This window comes from Morone saxatilis, unplaced genomic scaffold (assembly GCF_004916995.1).
Source record: "Morone saxatilis isolate NCDOM2014 unplaced genomic scaffold, NCSU_SB_2.0 Contig21, whole genome shotgun sequence".
Classification (NCBI taxonomy): domain Eukaryota; kingdom Metazoa; phylum Chordata; class Actinopteri; family Moronidae; genus Morone; species Morone saxatilis.
In genome coordinates this window covers 8,564,677-8,584,789 of record NW_023339774.1, presented here as the reverse complement: position 1 = coordinate 8,584,789, position 20,113 = coordinate 8,564,677, and the positions used below count along the sequence as shown (strand labels likewise).

The 20,113-nt window shown below is 40.1% G+C and overlaps 1 protein-coding gene across 1 annotated transcript in view; it reads left to right on the top strand.

The window, feature by feature from the left end:
- The window catches only part of ank1b (ankyrin 1, erythrocytic b), a 63,606-nt gene that overhangs the window by 18,870 nt on the left and 24,623 nt on the right, over nt 1–20,113 (top strand). Inside the window, exons 2-15 of the mRNA XM_035668293.1 lie at nt 10,814–10,915; nt 13,969–14,067; nt 14,849–14,947; nt 15,141–15,239; nt 15,708–15,893; nt 16,133–16,231; nt 16,391–16,489; nt 16,638–16,736; nt 17,149–17,346; nt 17,835–17,933; nt 18,210–18,308; nt 18,906–19,004; nt 19,243–19,440; nt 19,860–19,987. Coding sequence (XP_035524186.1) covers nt 10,814–10,915; nt 13,969–14,067; nt 14,849–14,947; nt 15,141–15,239; nt 15,708–15,893; nt 16,133–16,231; nt 16,391–16,489; nt 16,638–16,736; nt 17,149–17,346; nt 17,835–17,933; nt 18,210–18,308; nt 18,906–19,004; nt 19,243–19,440; nt 19,860–19,987 — 1,703 coding nt within the window. The remainder of the gene's footprint in view (nt 1–10,813; nt 10,916–13,968; nt 14,068–14,848; nt 14,948–15,140; nt 15,240–15,707; nt 15,894–16,132; nt 16,232–16,390; nt 16,490–16,637; nt 16,737–17,148; nt 17,347–17,834; nt 17,934–18,209; nt 18,309–18,905; nt 19,005–19,242; nt 19,441–19,859; nt 19,988–20,113) is intronic.

The following is a 20,113-nucleotide window of genomic DNA, read 5'->3' as shown; positions in this document are numbered from 1 at the left end:
GTAGAATATCCTCAGACTGGACCTTCCAAAGCCCAAAGGTAATGGCAACGGCCTCAGTCTTGGCCTCAGATCACCTCAAAATGAACAGATGACAGATGGATGGGGGAGGATGGAGTGATAAACTGACAGTGCTGAAATGAGAAGTGTTACAACAGTGGGTCATCTACTGACATGGCTGCGCAGGGGAGCTCTTATTTGCCATGCGTGTGTGAATTTAAGTGCATGGCAGTTTGAAAAGAGAAGACAAGAAAAAGGAAGAATTAGCTGCTACGATGAGGATTTCGTTGATGATGACGATGATGGTCCCTAAATCCCAGTCTGAACAGCCAATACTGACACTCAACAACTGACGAATGAATGAAAGGCCATAGACTGTTTATAAAGATTTATGGGATGGACAAGGAGATAGATATAGTGACTATCAGAAATCACTGACCTTGCTTTAGTGTCTTTGAGCAAGACACACTGAATCCCCAGCAGCCCCAGAGGTTCCGCTCTGTATCTGACCATGACCTCTGACTTCTTCCTGCAGAGGTGGAACAAGTAAAAAAGAAGAATCTCCCAGTGGGGATTCATTGCTCTAAGACATCCATCTCTCCCATCACACACAGATATAGGTTGCTTTAACACGTGACTTCTCCCACAGCTGGCTTTTAACCCCTCCTCTCTCCATCTTTCCCACTTACAACTGACCTCTGCTTTTCTATATCGCTGTAAAAAAAAGTCCACACTAATGCATTCGTTTCTGCATTTGTCTTTCCACCATACAGACCCCCAAAAATATTTTAGAAGGGGAGAAGCTGGACATCAAGTGCCTGCTGTGCTAGTCAAGATCTCCTCTCAGCTCCTACCTCCTCTGTCCTTTTTTCTCTCACTCATTCATTCTCTCATTACCCTTTCATGACCTTTGTGTCTTTATTTGGTTTTACACTATCAGACCCCTCCACCCTCTCTTCTGTATGTCCTTCCTGTCTCCCTCCTCCTTCCTATCCATCACTCTTGCTCCTCCCTACGCTGACTGCTTCCTCCTGTCTTAGTGATTGTATATTGGCCTTATTGGAGGTAGTGCAGCCATTGACCATGTGCAGCTGAGTGCTTTGCATTAGTTATGCACACATGAGTTTCAGACATAGTGGCTCCCTAGCTTCTGTGTGTCTCCCCATCATCCTTATCTTCCTCCTTTTTACTTCCTCCCTTTTCCGTCTCTGCAGTTTTTGTGCATCGTTATGCACCATTTAACCTATGAGTGGCTGGGTTCTCTCCTTTTTCTCCCTTTTCACAGAGGAATTGAGCTTTACTCACATTGAAACAAACATTTGACAGTATACTGTTTATTTTCAAAATCTTTGGTTTGCCATTGTGTCTAAATCTACTTTGAACAACAATGATATATTTCATGTTATTAAGACTGAAACACTCTCATATATGTATCCTGGCCTCAACGGTATATGCTGTTTATGAACAGAAAATGGCATTAACTCTCTGCCGGAAACCAGATGGAAGTTTTGCTTTAATTGAAAGATGTAAGTGTGGCGATGTGTAACGGTTGTACCAGCAAGCAGTTAGCCTCACGTAGCCTTCCTTCTGAACCATCCACTGTTCCAAATGAGGATTTTAAAGCTATTACATATAAGAGACACATCGCTTCCTTGTGCCAGCAGACATTTAAGGTCAGTTACATCGAGTCCCAGGTGATCAAATTCAGCTGAAATTAACTGTGGTGCTTGTTGTATAGCACCCACCTCTTAAAGCTGATTGGGCAATCACAGACAGCTTTTCTCCCAACAGACTTAATGTTGCTCTGGCCAATCAGCCCTAAGCCTCTTGGCACGTTGCTCCAAAGAAACACTATAAGGAGGACAGTAGAAGCACCTGGTAAAAATTGTCCCCCTCTAAAATGTTCCATATTACCTGCTGTAGTTTATGTAAATGTGCTTCTTCAACAAAAATGGTGCTGTTACCCACTGTGGATGGCGCAGCATTTTTTGTGGTGTGATTTTAAGAATAGACTTGTTTATCTCCAGCCATAAAGGCATGTTGCTTCACAGATCCAACCAACACCTGACACTCACCTACCACATATAGTTAGTTTAGACATTGTGTGCACTCGAAGCCCTGTTTGTACTGGAGTTAATGAATACATTTCAAAATGACACATCCTGTGTTTTATTAAAATGCATTTTCCGGTGTCAGTTGGGCTGGCAGGGAACTTGACTTTTGTTCGGACACAGAGACGGGGCAGGGAGCCCAGAATGCCAGCACTGACGTCAGGAACAGACTCTGAGGGACAGCTCTACCCAGCATGCTTTGCCAGTAGTATTTCTGCAGTGCTCATAAATATTGAAAGGTTATGAAAAGAGAGAGCGGAGGCAGATTGAGGGGAAGAGAGAGAGAAAGAGGGAGCAAAGCGGCGAGATAAGCTAGAGGCTGAAGGAGTAATGACAGCGCGTGGATATGATGTGTCGCTAAACAAATGAAGACGTGCTTGTGAATTCAGGAGTTCAGGACTGCCTCACCCTGTGTCACATTTCTTTATTGTCTCTCTCTCGTGGCTCCTTTCTTTTCTGTGCTGTAGGCAGAAATGCTCAAAACACAAACTGAGTAGTAAAGGAAAAAAGGAACTTGAAAACATGGAGTGGGAAGATGTCCATGCCCATGTCACCTGGTCAGATCTCAGACAGGCAGTGAAAAAGGAAACAGACAGAGAGGTGAATTTCTTTCCCTGCGTATGTATGTACAGTAGATCTGCAATTTGGGGGGTTATTCTCAAGAGAGAGTAAATTATGAAGTTAGGCATTGGACTGAAAAGTTAAATGGAAGAATAATAAATTATGTAGCTTAGAGGAGCACATAACAGTCTTCCTTTTAGGCTGCTTCACACTAAAACACACTCAATACCTACTTCAGTTTCATCATTCTACTACGATCATCGTTGTAGCACGTCTTTCAGTACTTTGAAGCTTTCTTACGCATGAAATGGTTTTTTAAAGTTTGAAAATCATTATTGACACCAGAAATGATTACACATTAAGCATCACATTTTATTCCTGAATGCCATCATCAAGGCAGAAAGCGAGTCATGTAATATTAATTATATACACATGCATAAAGTGTGGGTGTATGTGTGCAGTAGAGTTGTGTAAGTGCTTCTATTCTCACCCACTCTCGCTCCTTCTTTGCATGCGTTTGTGTCTGTCACTGTATGTACTCAGTATGCTAATATTGGCCTGTGTTTCGGATGCGATTGAATACAAGTCAACATATCCTATAGTAATTGCCCAAATACACAGCATGCACTATGTGTGTGTGGCAATGTGCATGCAGCTAGACATCAAGATTTATATATAAAACAAGGAAAAAGTACGCTCTGATTGTAATGGGTTGCAGAAGCAGTGGCCTGACAGAGGCTATAAATATTTCAGATGCTCTGTTTTAGCACCAGGATAGAGAAGACAACAGGAAGATCCTCGTTTTGATGTGTCTCATCATTGTTTCAGGAGGAAAGAGGAATTTGGGTGCGCTGCGAAATATATTCATCTCAACAAATCATTTAATCTTTTATTCAGTCGTCAATGCTTTTTTATTTTTAAGATAAAGCGCAGCTCGGCCACAGATGAGCAGCCCTTTTGTAGACGGGGGGCTGGTTGCACAAAGATATGTTGGACTGGTGTACTCAGTTAGGTCTCTGTTACTCATTCTGTTAACATATGTTGGTTTATCATCAGAACGATATACTGCACCTTAGAACTGAACTCGACAAGAGAGCCGATAGCGTTACTGCAGGCACTTGTTTTGGATGTGGGAGTTTTAGTTGTAGTGGAGTATTTTCAGTGGTTTTACAGTCTATACTGTACATTTACTGCTTTGTGGGATTAGTGTGTGGATTTGAAGCAAACAACATTAGATGACATCAAATATCTTCATGAACGTCTCATTAGGAAGCTCTGCAGCTGATTGTGTGTAAGCTCATCTGACGTCTCACTATTTGTTAGACCTAAGTCACAGGCAAACAGTGTTTTTTTATAAAGTCTGGAGAGCTTCAAAAAGCAACATCTCTTAACAAGCCATTTATTTTTAATCAAGCCTTACATTTAGATTTGTATGATAATAAGAAAAAAGAACTACTGAAAAAATTGTCACAGCTATCAAATGCAGTCTTTTTCACATTTAATGGTCGTATATGTGTGCCTTTACCTATATTTAGGATACATCACTTGAATTTTGTGTCTATTATATGAGTATGTACAGCTTCTACCTACAGTATATGTTGGGGAGTGCCATCTCACTTTCATACACTACTACCATCCATCCATCCATAAATGTTGGATCAACTCCCACTTTGCAGAGCCGGCTGAACTCCATTGATTTTTCATTTTTAAGGCCATGACTTCATCTTGCCAGGCATAGACACGCTCCTCAAATGATCCACTTCCCTGGGTGGAAATGTAAAATTATGACACCTCATTTATGAATTGATGCTACTATCATTTGCATATTATATTTCTTTACCACAGTTAAGTATGTTTTACACAAATGGTTTAGATACTTATCTTGAAATGTTTCTGCCTTCAAATTTGCCTTGCACATAAAAGAACCCAACAAAGCATTCATTAATTATTGACAGCATTGTTACAAGATACAACAATATGCAACAAACAAGATCATTTATTAACTGAATTAAGATGTCAAATGCTATTTTAATCTTCCTTCCGTTCCTACATAAGCCTGTCTGTCCCATTTATTATCTTAAATACCAATTATGTAATCTAAATGAAACTGGGAAAAATGGCAATATTTACAGTATCTCAGGGAGTTCAACTTTTGTGTATTATTTATTTGTTCATGAATAATTTGTCAGACACCAGTGATCAGGGTCTAATAGAAGTCATAAAGTTCGCAGGTCAGAATGAGGTGACTTATTAGGGTCTCAGGATAGGGGCTGTAATGTGTGAGAATAGCTATAGAGAGTGTCACTGCTGGTCAGGATCCGATGTTTTATTGTGATTATACTGGTCGTTGTTTTTCATCAACTCTGGGTCTTCCTGCCAAGGTAATATTTTACAGTTGGAGGCTTAAGTTGTGGGAATTAGAGAATGGCTGTGGAACCAAGTGGGAAAGCAGAAACGGTGACAGTAATATTAGAGGTGATAAATTAGCTGACTTGTTTAAAGAGTTACACAGTGCAGGTTTCGGCAGCCAGGTTTACGGGTTCCTTTCCGGTGGTGGAGGACGTCATTGTTAACACTAGAATTTGGGAGTGATGTCCCACTATAACAACCTGTGATAAAAAAAACATGAGCACTGCCGGCACTGAAAGATGCTTTGGGACAAAATCCTTCAGTGGCACGCAAGATATTTAATACAGTGTTACGTGTGCATATGACACACCTAAATTAATGCATGCACACATCTGTTTCTCCTTTTTCATTTGCACTTGTGCTCATGACTGTGAGATTGACTTGACAGCTTCTTCTTCTTTGTTTCCTGCTGTCAGAGCCTGCAAATCATGTGTGCCGTAGCTTTGTGTGTAAATCTCCACCGTGGGACTCTGCTTTGTTATATTCCGTGTGTGCCCCTCTTCCATGTGTGTGTGAGCTCGCTCGAGAATCTATCTGTCTTTTGTGGTAGAAGTGGGTCTTTGTTTAAACCCATGAGGGTTCATTACTGTGATCCATCTCCCTCCCTGTTGGTGCCAACGCTAACATACTGTGGCATCTATGCAGCTATTTTTAGTGTCGGTTTGTGTGCGTGTGTGTGTTTGTAGGCAATTTGTCTTCATATGCATTGTTTTTTAGCATTATGTGAATGAGTTTCTGTTCATGCTCACGATGACAAATAGCCACCATTTTTTCCATCTATACTTGTAATCTGTGACTGTCCACTGGTATTCATCATAATACAAAATTTGCTGTGTCAGTTCACTTCATGAGACAAACAGACTACTACCTACTCCACCAGCTAGATCTCTCTGGAGAGACGGACTGGTGTCTGACAGAAATATGTTTGTCGGGATAAAAAGACATTTTTCTCATCTCGCTCATTTCTTTGTTTTTTCTCTCCCCTCCTGGTTGTATCTCGCTCCTCTTTTCTGCCTTCCCCTCTCCGTCTCTCTACAACTGTCTAATTAATGACGTCAAACTGTTTCCTACACATACTAAAAATCATGACACACGTGTTAAAGCAGAAAATATGACAGAAAACAGACATACAATGCTGGAATCCACACTTCACAATGTAAACAGCCAAACGATAAACCTCAAATATTATGGGGTAAAGATATCCATTGTCTTACCATAATGTCTTTGTTTAGCATACAAATCATATTAAATGTACATTATTGTCATTATTAAGGTATTTGTATGTAGTAGAGCCTCTTGTTAGACTTACAGCAGTAGTGAGTTACCTTTTTTGTGGATCAAGTGCATTAAAAAATCCTTCAAAACTCTGCTTTATGTAAACAATGACAATTATAAAGAAACATAAGAGGTTCTCACACAATATACAGTGAATACTGGTGATATATTCCTTTTCTGCTGATTTCACAATAAAGAAATAAATAATTTAAAGGTTTTGCTTAATAAACATAGGCTGGAACGTGTCCTCTGTCTGCGCCAGCAGTAGTAGCACATGTAGTGTAGTAGTAGGTGTTTCTATAAGCTCATACCATGTTACAGTGCGCAGGGGATGAGATGCATGTTGAACTGTGAGAAGAAGTCTCAACTTGAAGTGACACAAGGACTCGTTTTATAATCAGAAGTGACAGGAGCTGTCACTACAATAAGTACACATATTCAGTGTTCTGCCAATGGCTCCAGCCAGAGAAGACCCACAGAACATAAAACCCTCAAATGCTTCCAGGACAGATAGTTTGTGATTATCTGTACATTCCCCTCTCCCAAAGCCCTGTTGGCTTTTCATAGAAAACATCAAAGAACAGTAGTGTATGGGACAAAGGCAAGTATCCTGCAATGAAGACAGTAAAATCAGTCCTGTAATATTCTAATACGAATGTTTATTTACCACTTTCTCAGATCATTAAACCAGTCACATAGAATAAATCAGCTTATATTTTGATCTAATCACCCTGTTTTCAGTGTGACTCAGTACCGTCTGGTTTTTTTTAATGCCATGAGGTGTTACTCATCTTGCAAGAGTGGTTTCTATCAACCTGAGTTTCTTTAACTTGTACAGTACTAGACCATTGTTTGTGTTTCAGCATTTGTATGTGTGCACATATGGGTCTCTTTCATACCGTATGTTTGTGTGTGAGATAAATCAGATTCAATAGCAAACCTGAAATCAGCTACTTTAACCTTCTTACCTTCAATGTCCACATGTGTATGCTGTCAGTGATTCTACATTAGACACACAATGGCCCTATGTATGGAAGGATATATTTTCATTATTCATTACATGTAGCAGAGCAGCAGTGTGTATATTGAATGAAGTACTGTAATAAGTACTGTATGTGTTCCGCATTAATCAGTCATTAACCATTTGTTTATAAGACATCTTTGTTTTCATGCTTATGAATCTTCAAAATGTAGCAACACACCTGTAACACCAGTGCAGACAAAACTTTCGAACCTGCAAGTCAAAATCTAGGTGGTGCTAAATAAATTCTGAATCAGTGACACCCAACACCTGTTTCCTCTCTTCAGCCGGTTTACATGTTTTTTCTGTTTCTGCCATTAACTGTCTGGTCTTGTCTTGGTGTTGTTGTGGCTGGTGTGTGTTGTCTTCTAGGCTCATGTGACTCAGCGCTGACTTGTCCGTCAGGTCAGTATTGTGGGCTCTGAAGCCTGAGGAATATGGCTCTTTAATAACAGAGTAAATATGATGCTTGTATACATTCTTGTGTACACTTTGCTTATTTCCTCAACACTTTGTTTGTGCGTCCTCATCAGCCGCAGTGGGGTTTCTTAAGACATTGCAAACAATGTGACCTTCCTAAGCCTTAAGTTACATGACTGATGAATATTTCTGGCTAACCGTGAATCAGCAGAATTCTTGAATATTTTAGCTAAATTTGGATAAATTGAAGTAGCTGACCCCACTGGCAGATTTTAACGTTTAGGACACAATTATATAACTTGTTAGTTGCCTTTTTTTGCACTGTGGTGGTGGTTGTGCGTTGCTGTTTCTTCTTTTCACGTCCTTGTGGTCATTGTGTTCAGGGAAACTGCTGTGTCGTTGTGGCCTTGCCGGCAAGTTTCTAGTCGTCTGTGCTTTTCCAGTGCTGTTGTGGCTCCTCTCAACTTTATTTCTTCTGTGTCTCGTAGTTTAGACGTGTTGTATGTGCTGTTCTCTGTAATAGAGCTGTGTTTATACATGTTACTGTATATTAACAATTCAGACCATTAGCATTTCATTTTTATGATTGTCTAGATTAGCTACTGTGTGTGTTCACTCTAAAGTTGTGTTTTTGTGTTTTACTCATGCAAGTGTGTCAATATCTGTGAGATCTTGTCTTGTTTTTGACATGACGCTTGACTTTTGTCACAAACTGCAGATTTGACCTTGGTTATTTTTTGTTCATGTCCACTAAAAATGCTGCCTATGAAAGGGAGGTTGCTTCTGGCTGACAAAGCCAAAGATAAATAATAAAATATTACATTTGTACTGTATTGAGTGATGCATAGTCAGAGCTTTCTGCAATCTGTTTATTTGGTGTAACTGGCACCATGATTAGAAATGAAGTAGAAGTGAACTGTCAGGATTAGATGACCAGCTCTAATCTCAGGGACAGAGAGGAGAATGAAAGGAGGCATGGAGGGTGCGGTAAAAAGATGAGGAGAAGGAAAATGGATTCCAGGCCTGACAACAACATGAACACAAACTGGTAGAGAATGAGTTTCTGGAAGGTGCGGCAACATTTTTCATGTTCTACTAAATGTGATCAGCTCATGGCTCATGCTGTTGTTGCGTCAGTACACACACACACACACACACACACAGACACACCCAAAACGACCAGCACTGATTAACAAACACATATCGCAGATGATCAATGCAGATAGGTTCATGAAGCAGCTGGTTCATGCGGTGGTGGAGTCATGAGGGAAAAGGAGGATGGCTGCAGGTGGAGAATATGATCAGTATAACAGCCCATATAACACAACATAGCACACAAAAAGAGAACTGTAAAAAGGAGTCCACTGTAAAATTTGAAATGGCTTTAGGCTGTAGAATGAAAGTCATAACATACATTAATAATATAAGGAACTCATGCATAATATGACATACAGTACTAACACCTTGGGTCGTTATGTTGAAGAGGCTCTTGTGAGTGACTGTTTGAAGTCCGGTCTCGCAGTGCTCTCAGGCTGAGTAACGTCTAGCTCTCATGTTCAAAGCCAAGAGATGAGTAAGTGAATAGCTCATATTGCTACCCAGACACTTTGTCGTGAGCTGCAAGAAGAGAAGAAAACAGAGGCACAGAGAAAACAAAATTAAAGGAGACTATTGGAATTTAACTACATTCATGGAATATTTACAACATATGTAAATATTCTTCTGTATTCAACAAATATCGGTTAATGAAACACCAGCCACACATATTTTTGATTCACTCCTACACTGGCTTCAGAGAAGAAAGGCCTCACTTGTCGAAAATGTAAAGTGCTTTAGTGGAAGGACAGCTATTTCTGATAAAACTAATATATAGTTATAGGTTGCTACTGTTTTTTTTAAAAGGGAGACAGAATCTGGGTGGTCCAGTATAAACTGTGGAAAATAATTGTTTAATACCTTTAATTTAGAGTGTCTAAGGAGCTCGACTGAGGAGGTCATCCTAAATGTTTAGAGAAAATAATGGTAATAAATCAGAAGTATAACAGGGTGCTGATATCGAAAAAAAGAGGAGGGAAAGGAGTGGAGGAGTGTGAGTGGATAGGGGGGATAATGTCAAAGACCAAATGATGAGTTCATGTCAATTATATGATTTGTTTATTAGATAAAACCTAATACAGTGCATGGTTCACACAAACAGCACTTTGGCTCCTGATGCATCGGCACGGATAAGTGACATGAGGAGAGAAGGAAAAAAAGCGTGTCTCTTGTTAAAGGACAGGCGTATCTTTCAGCAATCCAGTATAATTAAACCACTTTGGAATAACAGCTCGAACAGATACATCATTTTGCCGCTGACAGGGTGGAGAGAGGGTCAAGAGCGCCGTACAATACGCAGTATTTTTCTCCTCGGGGCATTGGAAACATCTCATTGTGTAGGTCAGCCGTATTACACTATTGGCTGATGAATGGATTCAGAGGTGGGCGTACAAACACTGACACACACTGAGACACAAACCACAGGAGCTTTCCTCTCAGATCAGACGGGCAGACAGCGGAACTCGTGGCGGAGTGTGCTTGGCTATGAACGCCTGCCAAATTCTTAGTGTGGGCGAAGCTCAACTGACATTTTTAGCCTCTTATAGAGGGCAGCAGAGCTGATGAACGTAGTATCGTATTTCCTGAATATAGCCTTGTGTCTTACCTGAAAGTGATTGTTATATTATTGTAATGGATATAGATATGTAACCTGACTGGGGCTTTTAGTGTAACTGCATCCTGATATGGTGGACTTGTTGATAATCTTGGAGGAACAGTTGATGTTGACCAAGCTTTTGTGTATTTTTAGCATTTGTGTGTATTTCAGACCTGTTGGTGATGGTGTAGATGTGCAGTTTGTGTTCTGTTGTCTTTAGCTTGTCACTCTTGTATTCTCTCTGTATTAGATGTTGAGTTTTGATGTACTAATAATTATGGTCTGTATTTGCTCCTTTTTGACAGTCCTCCGTTTTGTTCATTGCAGGCCGATGCAGCCACCAGCTTTCTGCGTGCAGCTCGTTCAGGGAACCTGGACAAGGCTCTGGACCACATCAAGAATGGAATCAACATCAACACAGCTAATCAAGTAAGTTTTACTCTCAGCTCTCAAGAACTCGTCGCCAAAAAGCTGTTTGTGTGTCAGTGGGAGTAAAACAAGAGGCCACCCACAGATTTCAATTAACAAAACAGTAAATTAAATAAAGGGCTCAATAAAAAACAATTACAGGATTTATTCAGTATTCACAGTACCTGACAAAAAATAGCAGCCTACACAGGAGTACCTGTTCTAGGCATCACACTTAATCCAAAATTACTTCTTTTTTTAAATATAAAACATGCCAATCATGTGTTGTTTTTTTGTCATTTGGATCTTGCTATTTTTGTTTTATTTACACTCTGAAAAAAGCAAAAACTGTGAAAGAGAAAAGAGAAATTAAATGCAAATACAATAATCTTAAACATTACCAGAGGAATATTACTTTGCATTAATAATATTAGATACAAGTAGATTAACTCTTATTGTGTTATACTTTTAGCCAAGTTAACCATTGAGGCAGTCATTTGTCTTGTATTGTATAGTAAAAAATTAAAGAGTTATGATGAGGCCATGCACTCACTAGCAGAGAACAAGAGAACTTTATTGCTTGAGTTGTTAATGTTCCTCAGGAGAAATGTCCACAGGTGCAGGTCTACATGATATTTTTATACACTACAGGAGGGCAGAAATTCATTATACTTTATAAGTCATTTTTCTTGGAACCACCCTCTAGTTGATTCTGTCATGCCCTGGGGCGGCATATTGGAGAAAGCAAAGAGGTTGTCTGGTTGCACTGGTCCCTTTGCTCAGTGCCTTCTGGCACTCTTTTGGTCTGAGCATAAAATATTATACGCTGAGAAACACAGCTGGCTTTGGGCAAGTATATGTGGGTCGGACCACGATGAGTACACAGTCTGATATTCTTAGTGAAGATGCTTGATATAATGTTGTTGGTAACAAATTTAAAACTTAAAGAACATTCCAAACTATCTTCAAAATTCCGAGTATGCAGCCCTTTTTAGCCAACTGTGGGAAAGTAAAAGGCTTTTCCCGCAGTAAGGAGGTCATGATTATGAAACATTGAATGGAGAATGGGATGTAACAACTTCATTTTATTCCTTTGAGAAAGAACAAACTGTACAAAATTTTGTTTGTCTTTAAAGTAACTTGAAGAGGGATTGGATGCACCACATGATTTCAGTATATTCTCAATAGAATGCCATTCTGCAGTGTCAGCAAAGGGTGTAAAACAAAAGACCAAAAAGAAAATTAAAAATTTACGACTGCTAGACCTCCTGATTCTCTATCTTTGTGTTAAGTGGTGCGTATAAATAATTAAGCATATTAGATTATAGTTCCCTCAATCTTCATCCCTACTGTCTGCTTGCTTACACCTTGTTGCATCATGACCATAACACAACAAATTCAGGCAATTGAATGTTACAAGTTATAAATGTGAATGTGTAAATGTGAATGTGTGTGGTTAGGACACACACACTAGCTTGCCAGTGTGTTGTCATGTTAAGGACAGCTGTGGAGTGGGAGTGATGTTTGGTGAATGAACGGACAAGTGCTTTTAGACAAAACACTGCCGGTGAGATGAGCATTAAGAATGAACACCAAGCTCCCTCAATCTGTGTTGATGCGTACAGCACACACACACACACACACACACACCCACCTACACAGGCACCAGAGAGAGAGACATAGGAGGACAGATGATTATTGAATCAAATGTACATTTTACACAATTATCAAGGGTTGTTAACATCTTTGTATTAAGTTGAATCAACTAAACAATAACTCTTGATATGAGCTACAGTAATTGCAGATGGTATTTTTATATGAGATTTATGTGATTCTGTAGCAACAGCCTGTCCTTGCTATAGCTATAACAACCCTGCAGGCTCCTCTTGGTGTTCTCTCACTCTGACTCTTGAGGTATCTAACTACCAACCATTGTTGCTGACTGTGAATGCATAAATGAACATAATTCACAAATGTAGGTGTGTGCGGAAGGGGTGTTAACAGGCATTGAAGGTGTTATTTTTATGTTAAAAAACAAAACTGAATCTCACTGTGTTAGTCCCATATGTGCAATGCACACATTCACACACTATATTTAACAGTGTGTGTAATTGCCACGATACACAGTTTGCTTCCGAGCACTGTGCGCATGCTCACAGAGAGACTGTGTTACCCATTTGAATTGAGTGACACCGCAGTATGATGGGAAGCCTGAGAACATTGTGGATAACAGAGACTCCTGGTGGTTTGATTTGTTAGAGCAAGCATGTTGCAGCTCAGACTTTTCTCATACAATGTGTAGGCAGCCCGAGAGACAGACAACTAGACAGACAGACAGACAGCGTTGAGATTGTTCCCCGCTCTCTCCCTTACTCATCAGTTCCATCGGGTTGCTCAAGAACTGAGCCGTCCTGCTGCTGTTGTGGATTTATTAGTTATTTTTAGAGGTACAGTAACTAGACGAGTGATGTTCTGCACAGCTGGGGAAAATGGGCATATGTTACAGTCCTCCCAGGGCATGAAACTCAACATTGATACAGTGTGTCTGTTTTTCTCATCCTTCCTAAATATCCCTCAGTTAAGGGCTTTCATTTCAAACAGATGGAATAGGAACTTGGGTGTCTGACGACGTTCAGCAGCAGAAGTCAAACACATCGCTGACAGACCGCTGCACTAAAAGCACACTTTGTGTTAAAGGTTGTGGTCAAGACCACAATGATCAATGCCAAGGAGAGGACAAGGCCAAAAGTGGCATTGGATGGATGTATAGAGAGTTCTGATTTCTATTCCATTAATTGATTTACGAGTGTAGGATGCTTTACATCTCCGTGTGTATATTATTACACTAACTCTCACCCCCACAACTTAACTCATTAAGTTGTCCTGAGAGAGGTGCTATCACTTTTCAGTTAATGGACTGTGATTATAATAATCCTGGTTATTAACAGGATTATTATACTATTACTGAAGAAAAAGAATACAGATAATCCTATCTATATATAATCCTCCAGAAAATATCTGTACATGTTTCTTCTAACTTTGATGTAACTAAATCTCTCTGTTTTCTCCTTCAGAATGGTCTCAACGGGTTACACCTGGCCTCTAAAGAAGGTCATGTTAAAATGGTCCTGGAGCTACTACATTCTGGCATTGAGCTGGAAGCCACCACCAAGGTACTTTGTTCTCTCTGTATGCTTAATAATGTAAAGTAGCATTTCACACTGAACTGAAATGAATAAAGCCCCACCACCTTTCTTAGCTTTAACTTAACCCAGAGCTAGCTAGCTAGGTATACTAGCATACCTGTAACCGCTAAAAATAACTAAGGGTCATCTGCACAGACCAAGAATTAAGATCATGTTACACCACCAAAACTGGATGATCAGGATTTCTACCAAAACTGTATTTGTAAGCATTATTGAGTTTGGGTATTTGTTGTCATAGGGGATGGGAAAGGCTGGGGTTTTGTTAAGGGAGTTTGATTCTTTCTGAAAAAAGTACAGAACTTATTAGTTGTTAAAAGAATCAAGTACTTTACTTATTATTATATTATTATATGTGCGATGTTCCCTTAAAACCAGTTTGTACCAGGGATGTACCAGGATGTTTTTTTTTGTAAATCAGTTCTTTCAGAAAAATTCAAGATACTTCTTTCATCATAACGGTTGTCTTAATGCTCGCAGTGTAGGCGTTTTGCCTCTAAATGAACTCAATTGTAAATACTAACAAAATTGTGCCGCTTTTATCACCACAGTTTTTTATCTTTTATACTGGATGAATACAATACACTAGCTGTATTTCAGTGTGGAGTTCTCAGTTTAGAGATCTAGGCCATTAGGTTGCAATCATTTTCCTCTCATTCACTCTAATTTTCCTCTCTCTCTCTCTCTCTCTCTCTCTCTCACTCTATGTTTTGTGTGTGTGTGTGTGTCTATGTGTGTGTGTGACCTCCAGAAAGGGAACACAGCTCTCCATATTGCAGCGCTAGCAGGGCAGGAGAAAGTGGTGGCGGAGCTCGTCAACTACGGTGCCAACTTAAATGCCCAGTCACATGTGAGTCACTGCGAGCTGTGTGCAAGAGACGAGTGTGGAAGCCTGTGTGTGTGTGCAAACATTTGTGTATTTCTGTGCTTGCATTATGTGACACGCCTGCTAAAGAGTTGTCCATATATCTACATGCAGTATCTGTACAGGCGAGCGTGCCCATATTATTGTAACTATACATGATGTCCTTGTGTCCTAACAGAAAGGGTTCAGCCCTCTCTACATGGCAGCACAGGAGAATCACTTAGAGGTGGTCAAGTTCCTGCTTGAGAACGGTGCCAATCAGAGTCTCCCAACCGAGGTACGTGTCTCTTCTAACTGCCTGCTTGATTGTGAATTTGTCCAGACCAGCAATACTGATGATTAGTAATTACCTCCTCTAACATCAAGTGTGTCTGTGTGCTGTCACACATTGCATGAATGATATACTGTGAGACACAGACTGTTACATTGTAAGATCAATCCTCTTACCAAGTAATTTTGTCTGAAATTGAATTTTAGGGCCACAAGTAAAATTACTTGAAAATGCTATAGCTGTCCTTTGTGTCACCTATAATTACTGAATTAACTAACAGAATATACATTCTTTAATTGTATCTGCTCATAGAATATATATATATATTACATGATGTCCAATTTACTCTGTCCCCTTTTCCTTCCCTCTTCCCCATTCCTCCTGTCTCGCTCCTGCCTCTTCCTGACCTACCTACCTCCTGTACTTCTCCCGTCATCACTCCATCTCTCCTTAACTTGCTGTCTCCTCTCTCAGGATGGCTTCACTCCCCTGGCAGTAGCTCTCCAGCAGGGCCACGAAAACGTTGTGGCACTGCTCATCAACTATGGCACCAAGGGCAAGGTCCGCCTCCCCGCACTGCACATCGCTGCACGTAACGATGACACACGCACCGCCGCAGTTCTTCTGCAAAACGACCCCAACGCTGATGTTCTCAGCAAGGTATTCAAGCTCACTGCGACTGTGTGTGCTGGTGTTTACTATACTATGAAAATACAATCAGCCAAAAAAAAAAGCTCTAAAACACACTATTGTGTAACTGATCTCTTTAAGTTTAGGTCCCGAGCTGTCGTTTAATCTGTGTCATGCACATAGTTTTTTATAGTTCTATAAATAGATTGTAATTATCCTTATTTACACTTTTATTCTTGCACTTTCCCATTGCGTCTTTTTCTCTGTAGACCGGTTTCACACCTCTCCATATTGCAGCCCACTATGAGAATATGAGCGTAGCCCAGCTGCTGCTGAACAGAGGAGCCAATGTAAACTTCACCCCCAAGGTCAGTTTATCTCAGCTGCAGGGTCTGAGAGGAACAATGAATGTCGTTCAAACACTGTGTGTTGAGAAAAGAACATTTTGATGTCTTGTTGTACTTGCAATACAAATGGTATGGTTTTGATTATTACAGCTGACTTATTTCTTGCCCTTGCTTCTCTAGAATGGCATCACGCCCCTTCATATAGCCTCCAGGAGGGGCAATGTGATGATGGTCAGACTACTGCTGGACAGAGGTGCACAGATCGATGCTAAAACTAAGGTAGTGTACTGTCCAGCTCCGGGATTTTGTCACTTATGCATGTTTAACGACTTCCCAGTATCTATTTCCCCAATCTGTCTTCCTTTACTGCTGATTTGCTTATTTCATATGTGGTTTAACACCTCTTCTTAAAATCATCTCTTCATAGGATGAGCTGACTCCTCTCCACTGTGCAGCCAGGAATGGTCATGTTCGCATTATTGAGATCCTGCTGGAACACGGTGCTCCCATCCAGGCTAAGACCAAGGTAGATGAATGTAATGAAATACTGCAATCACTGTGGTTCTCTTTTAGCCATTACTGTCTTTTAGCAGTGATCATTAGGGCCTATTGTTATAGTTAAGACTTGTGAATCTCCATCTGAATCTTATGAAATAATCTACTACTGAATGAGATTCCATCAGAAAATCAGCATATAAACCAGCTTGCTAGAAATGTACAGATGTTCATTCAAGTTTTTTTAGCGCAAAGCGTTGATTATCTCCCCTCGAAGGACTCTACTCTGCTTCCCCCAAAAAGAAAATATGACTATGTGCTACACATGCAGCATTATACATTCACAGGGCTTTGTTCTTGGCAACACTGAGAAATCTCAAACTCTCCTCCATCTTTTCTTCTCTTTCCCTAACTTTTCCTGCCTCTTTCTTTCGCTCTTACAGAACGGTCTGTCCCCCATCCACATGGCAGCTCAGGGGGATCACATGGACTGCGTCAGGCAGCTACTGCAGTACAATGCTGAGATTGATGATATAACACTGGACCATTTAACCCCTCTTCATGTAGCAGCCCACTGTGGTCACCATCGGATGGCCAAAGTCCTACTGGACAAGGGGGCCAAAGCCAATGCACGTGCTCTGGTGGGTTCTTTGATTGTTTTGTTGTTCCTTTAAATGACTTTCAAGAGTTCATTAACATGGTCACAGTGACTATCTAGTGTCTACTGTGATCTTCACGTTGAATGGAAATAAATGTGGTACTGATTTACTTATTAATTTACTGTTAACAGTATAATTTACTTATCTATCGTGAAATTTTTGCTAATAGTGTTCATGTTGCTCAGTTCATAAGGGTGTGAATATTTATTTTTTATTTAACTGGAGATGTGAAGAAAACCAATCTTGTGTGCCTACTTTAGTGTTTCAGTCTGTATTCATTTAGCAATGCACCACAAACAGTTATTACTGTGGGGAGACAACTGTGAAATTAAAGTAATGCTGTAATAAAACAAGATCATTTTGAAACTTTTAGTAGAACAATCTTTGGCTCAAAAGCCATAAAGCGATTCTGGCTTTAGGACTCGACACATTTCTAGTCTATTTGAGATCTTTTTCCTCTGTGTTTCCAGAATGGCTTCACACCTCTCCATATTGCTTGCAAGAAGAACCACATGCGGTCCATGGACCTGCTGCTTAAGCACTCCGCTTCCCTAGAAGCTGTCACAGAGGTGAGATGATGCGACCACCAGGCACAGAGTCTGAAGTTTACACCAAGTGGAATTTATAAAGCATTCATGTCTTTTGTAAAACATATGTTTGTATTTTGTGTGGCTTATATAGTTTTGAAATTACAAGAAACCTATTTTTTTTTATTGATACAACCCCTGTATAATATCTGTGACATGGTAATGTGGAAAAAGATGGATAATGAACTAGAATGCCTCTTGACTTCTCTATAATGCATTGATATTGAGCCTTGACTCTGTCTGTGTCTGTGTGTGCAGTCTGGTCTCACTCCTCTTCATGTAGCAGCATTCATGGGCCATCTGAACATAGTGAAGAACCTGCTTCAGAGAGGGGCTTCACCTAATGCTTCCAATGTGGTGAGAACCCCTTTTTCTACCTCAAAATTAAGCTGGTCCTTCCTAATTTCTTTTCTCTTTTAAATGACTTTCTAACATTGCCAGATTAGTGAATGGATATTTTGTTCAGATTTATCACAAACGGTTACCCCTCTCTGTGTTCACATTTTAAGAACTACGCATTTTTTCCCACACTGAACCCAATATTGTGTAGGTCAAACATTAAACAATTAGCCATAGACGGATTAATACTTTTTTGCAAGCACAGAAACCCAGTGCTGTTTAAAGAGACATTGCTTAATGAGCATGGATTGTTTTTAAATGAGCTAGTCTGAACCAACCAGGGACCCTGATATGAACAAGGTGGATTTAAACAAGATTTTGTCAAAAAAAACAAACTTGGTCAAAAAGTTATAAAAATAATGAAATTAAAGATTAAAATGACAAATCGTGTTTTTCTGTATGGGCTAGAATATGCCTAGAGGTATTTGGCTTACAAATTGAACCTGTCACTGTTCAGCAATATGTAGTAATTGATTAATTAATTGAAAAGTTCAGTTGCAGTGTTGTACTATTATGTACTTTGAGTGACTGCTTGCATGTATTTTTCTACACCAGAAAGTGGAGACTCCCCTCCACATGGCCTCCAGAGCAGGACACTGTGAAGTTGCTCAGTTCCTGCTGCAGAACGCAGCACAAGTGGACGCCAGGGCTAAGGTACGAGGCTGTGCAGCCTGTGTTTCTCCTGTATGCTTGTATCTGTTGCTGCCATTCAGTATTTCCTGAGGAGGTTTGAACTTAAGGAAAAGTTTCATAAAACATAATAAGATTAGATTAGCACACATAAGTGACAGATTTGGGTAGCTGGCTAGTAGTGTTACTTCCTTACCCACTGCTTCTAAACAATCATTTTCCTGTTTAAAACAAATATTGCCCTCTTTCTCCATTTGTCCAGGATGACCAGACACCCCTACACTGTGCGGCTCGTATGGGCCACAAGGAGCTTGTCAAGCTGCTCCTTGAGCACAAGGCCAACCCAGACTCAGCTACAACTGCAGGCCACACACCTTTACACATCTCTGCGCGTGAAGGACATATCCACACTATTCGAATCTTGTTGGATGCTGGGGCACAGCAGATCAAGATGACAAAGGTAAACTCGTTGAATCTGCATTAATGATCACTCACTACAAGAAACATTCAGTCCCAACTGTGCTACATTAGGCGTTATGCTTGGAGACCTTACTTCTAATTTCTGGGATATTTGTATTAGAGAACCATCCAGTGAAAATGCATGAATTGTAATTGTCCTTCTTCAAGGGCTCTTCCTAGTTTATTTTGTGCCTAATTGTATCTAGTTTATTAAATTTTCCTCCTCATCCATAGTTTCCTTCTATCACACACACTGAGTTTATTCATGTTGGGTTTTTGTAAAAATGCATATTTTCTAAACTGCATTAAAATTAATGAGAAAACTAGCATGTCTCTATTTTTTCCAACAACAGTGGGTATAATCTACCACAGTATCAAGCATGGAATATCTCTCTCCTGATTTTGTTTTCTTTTGAGCAGAAAGGCTTCACTCCCCTCCATGTGGCCTGTAAATATGGGAAGGTGGACGTGGCTGAGCTCCTTCTGGAGCGAGGAGCCAACCCTAATGCAGCTGGGAAGGTGAGACATTCTGTGCTTCCTGTAGTTCAGATCCCTCAAGTACACAAAAACAATAAAGCAGCAGCTGATATCTGAAATTATTTTTTTATGGGCTCAAGCTTTAAGCTAGAATTTCTCTTCACAGTCTTGTCAAGAGAAATTCTAGCTTAAAGCTT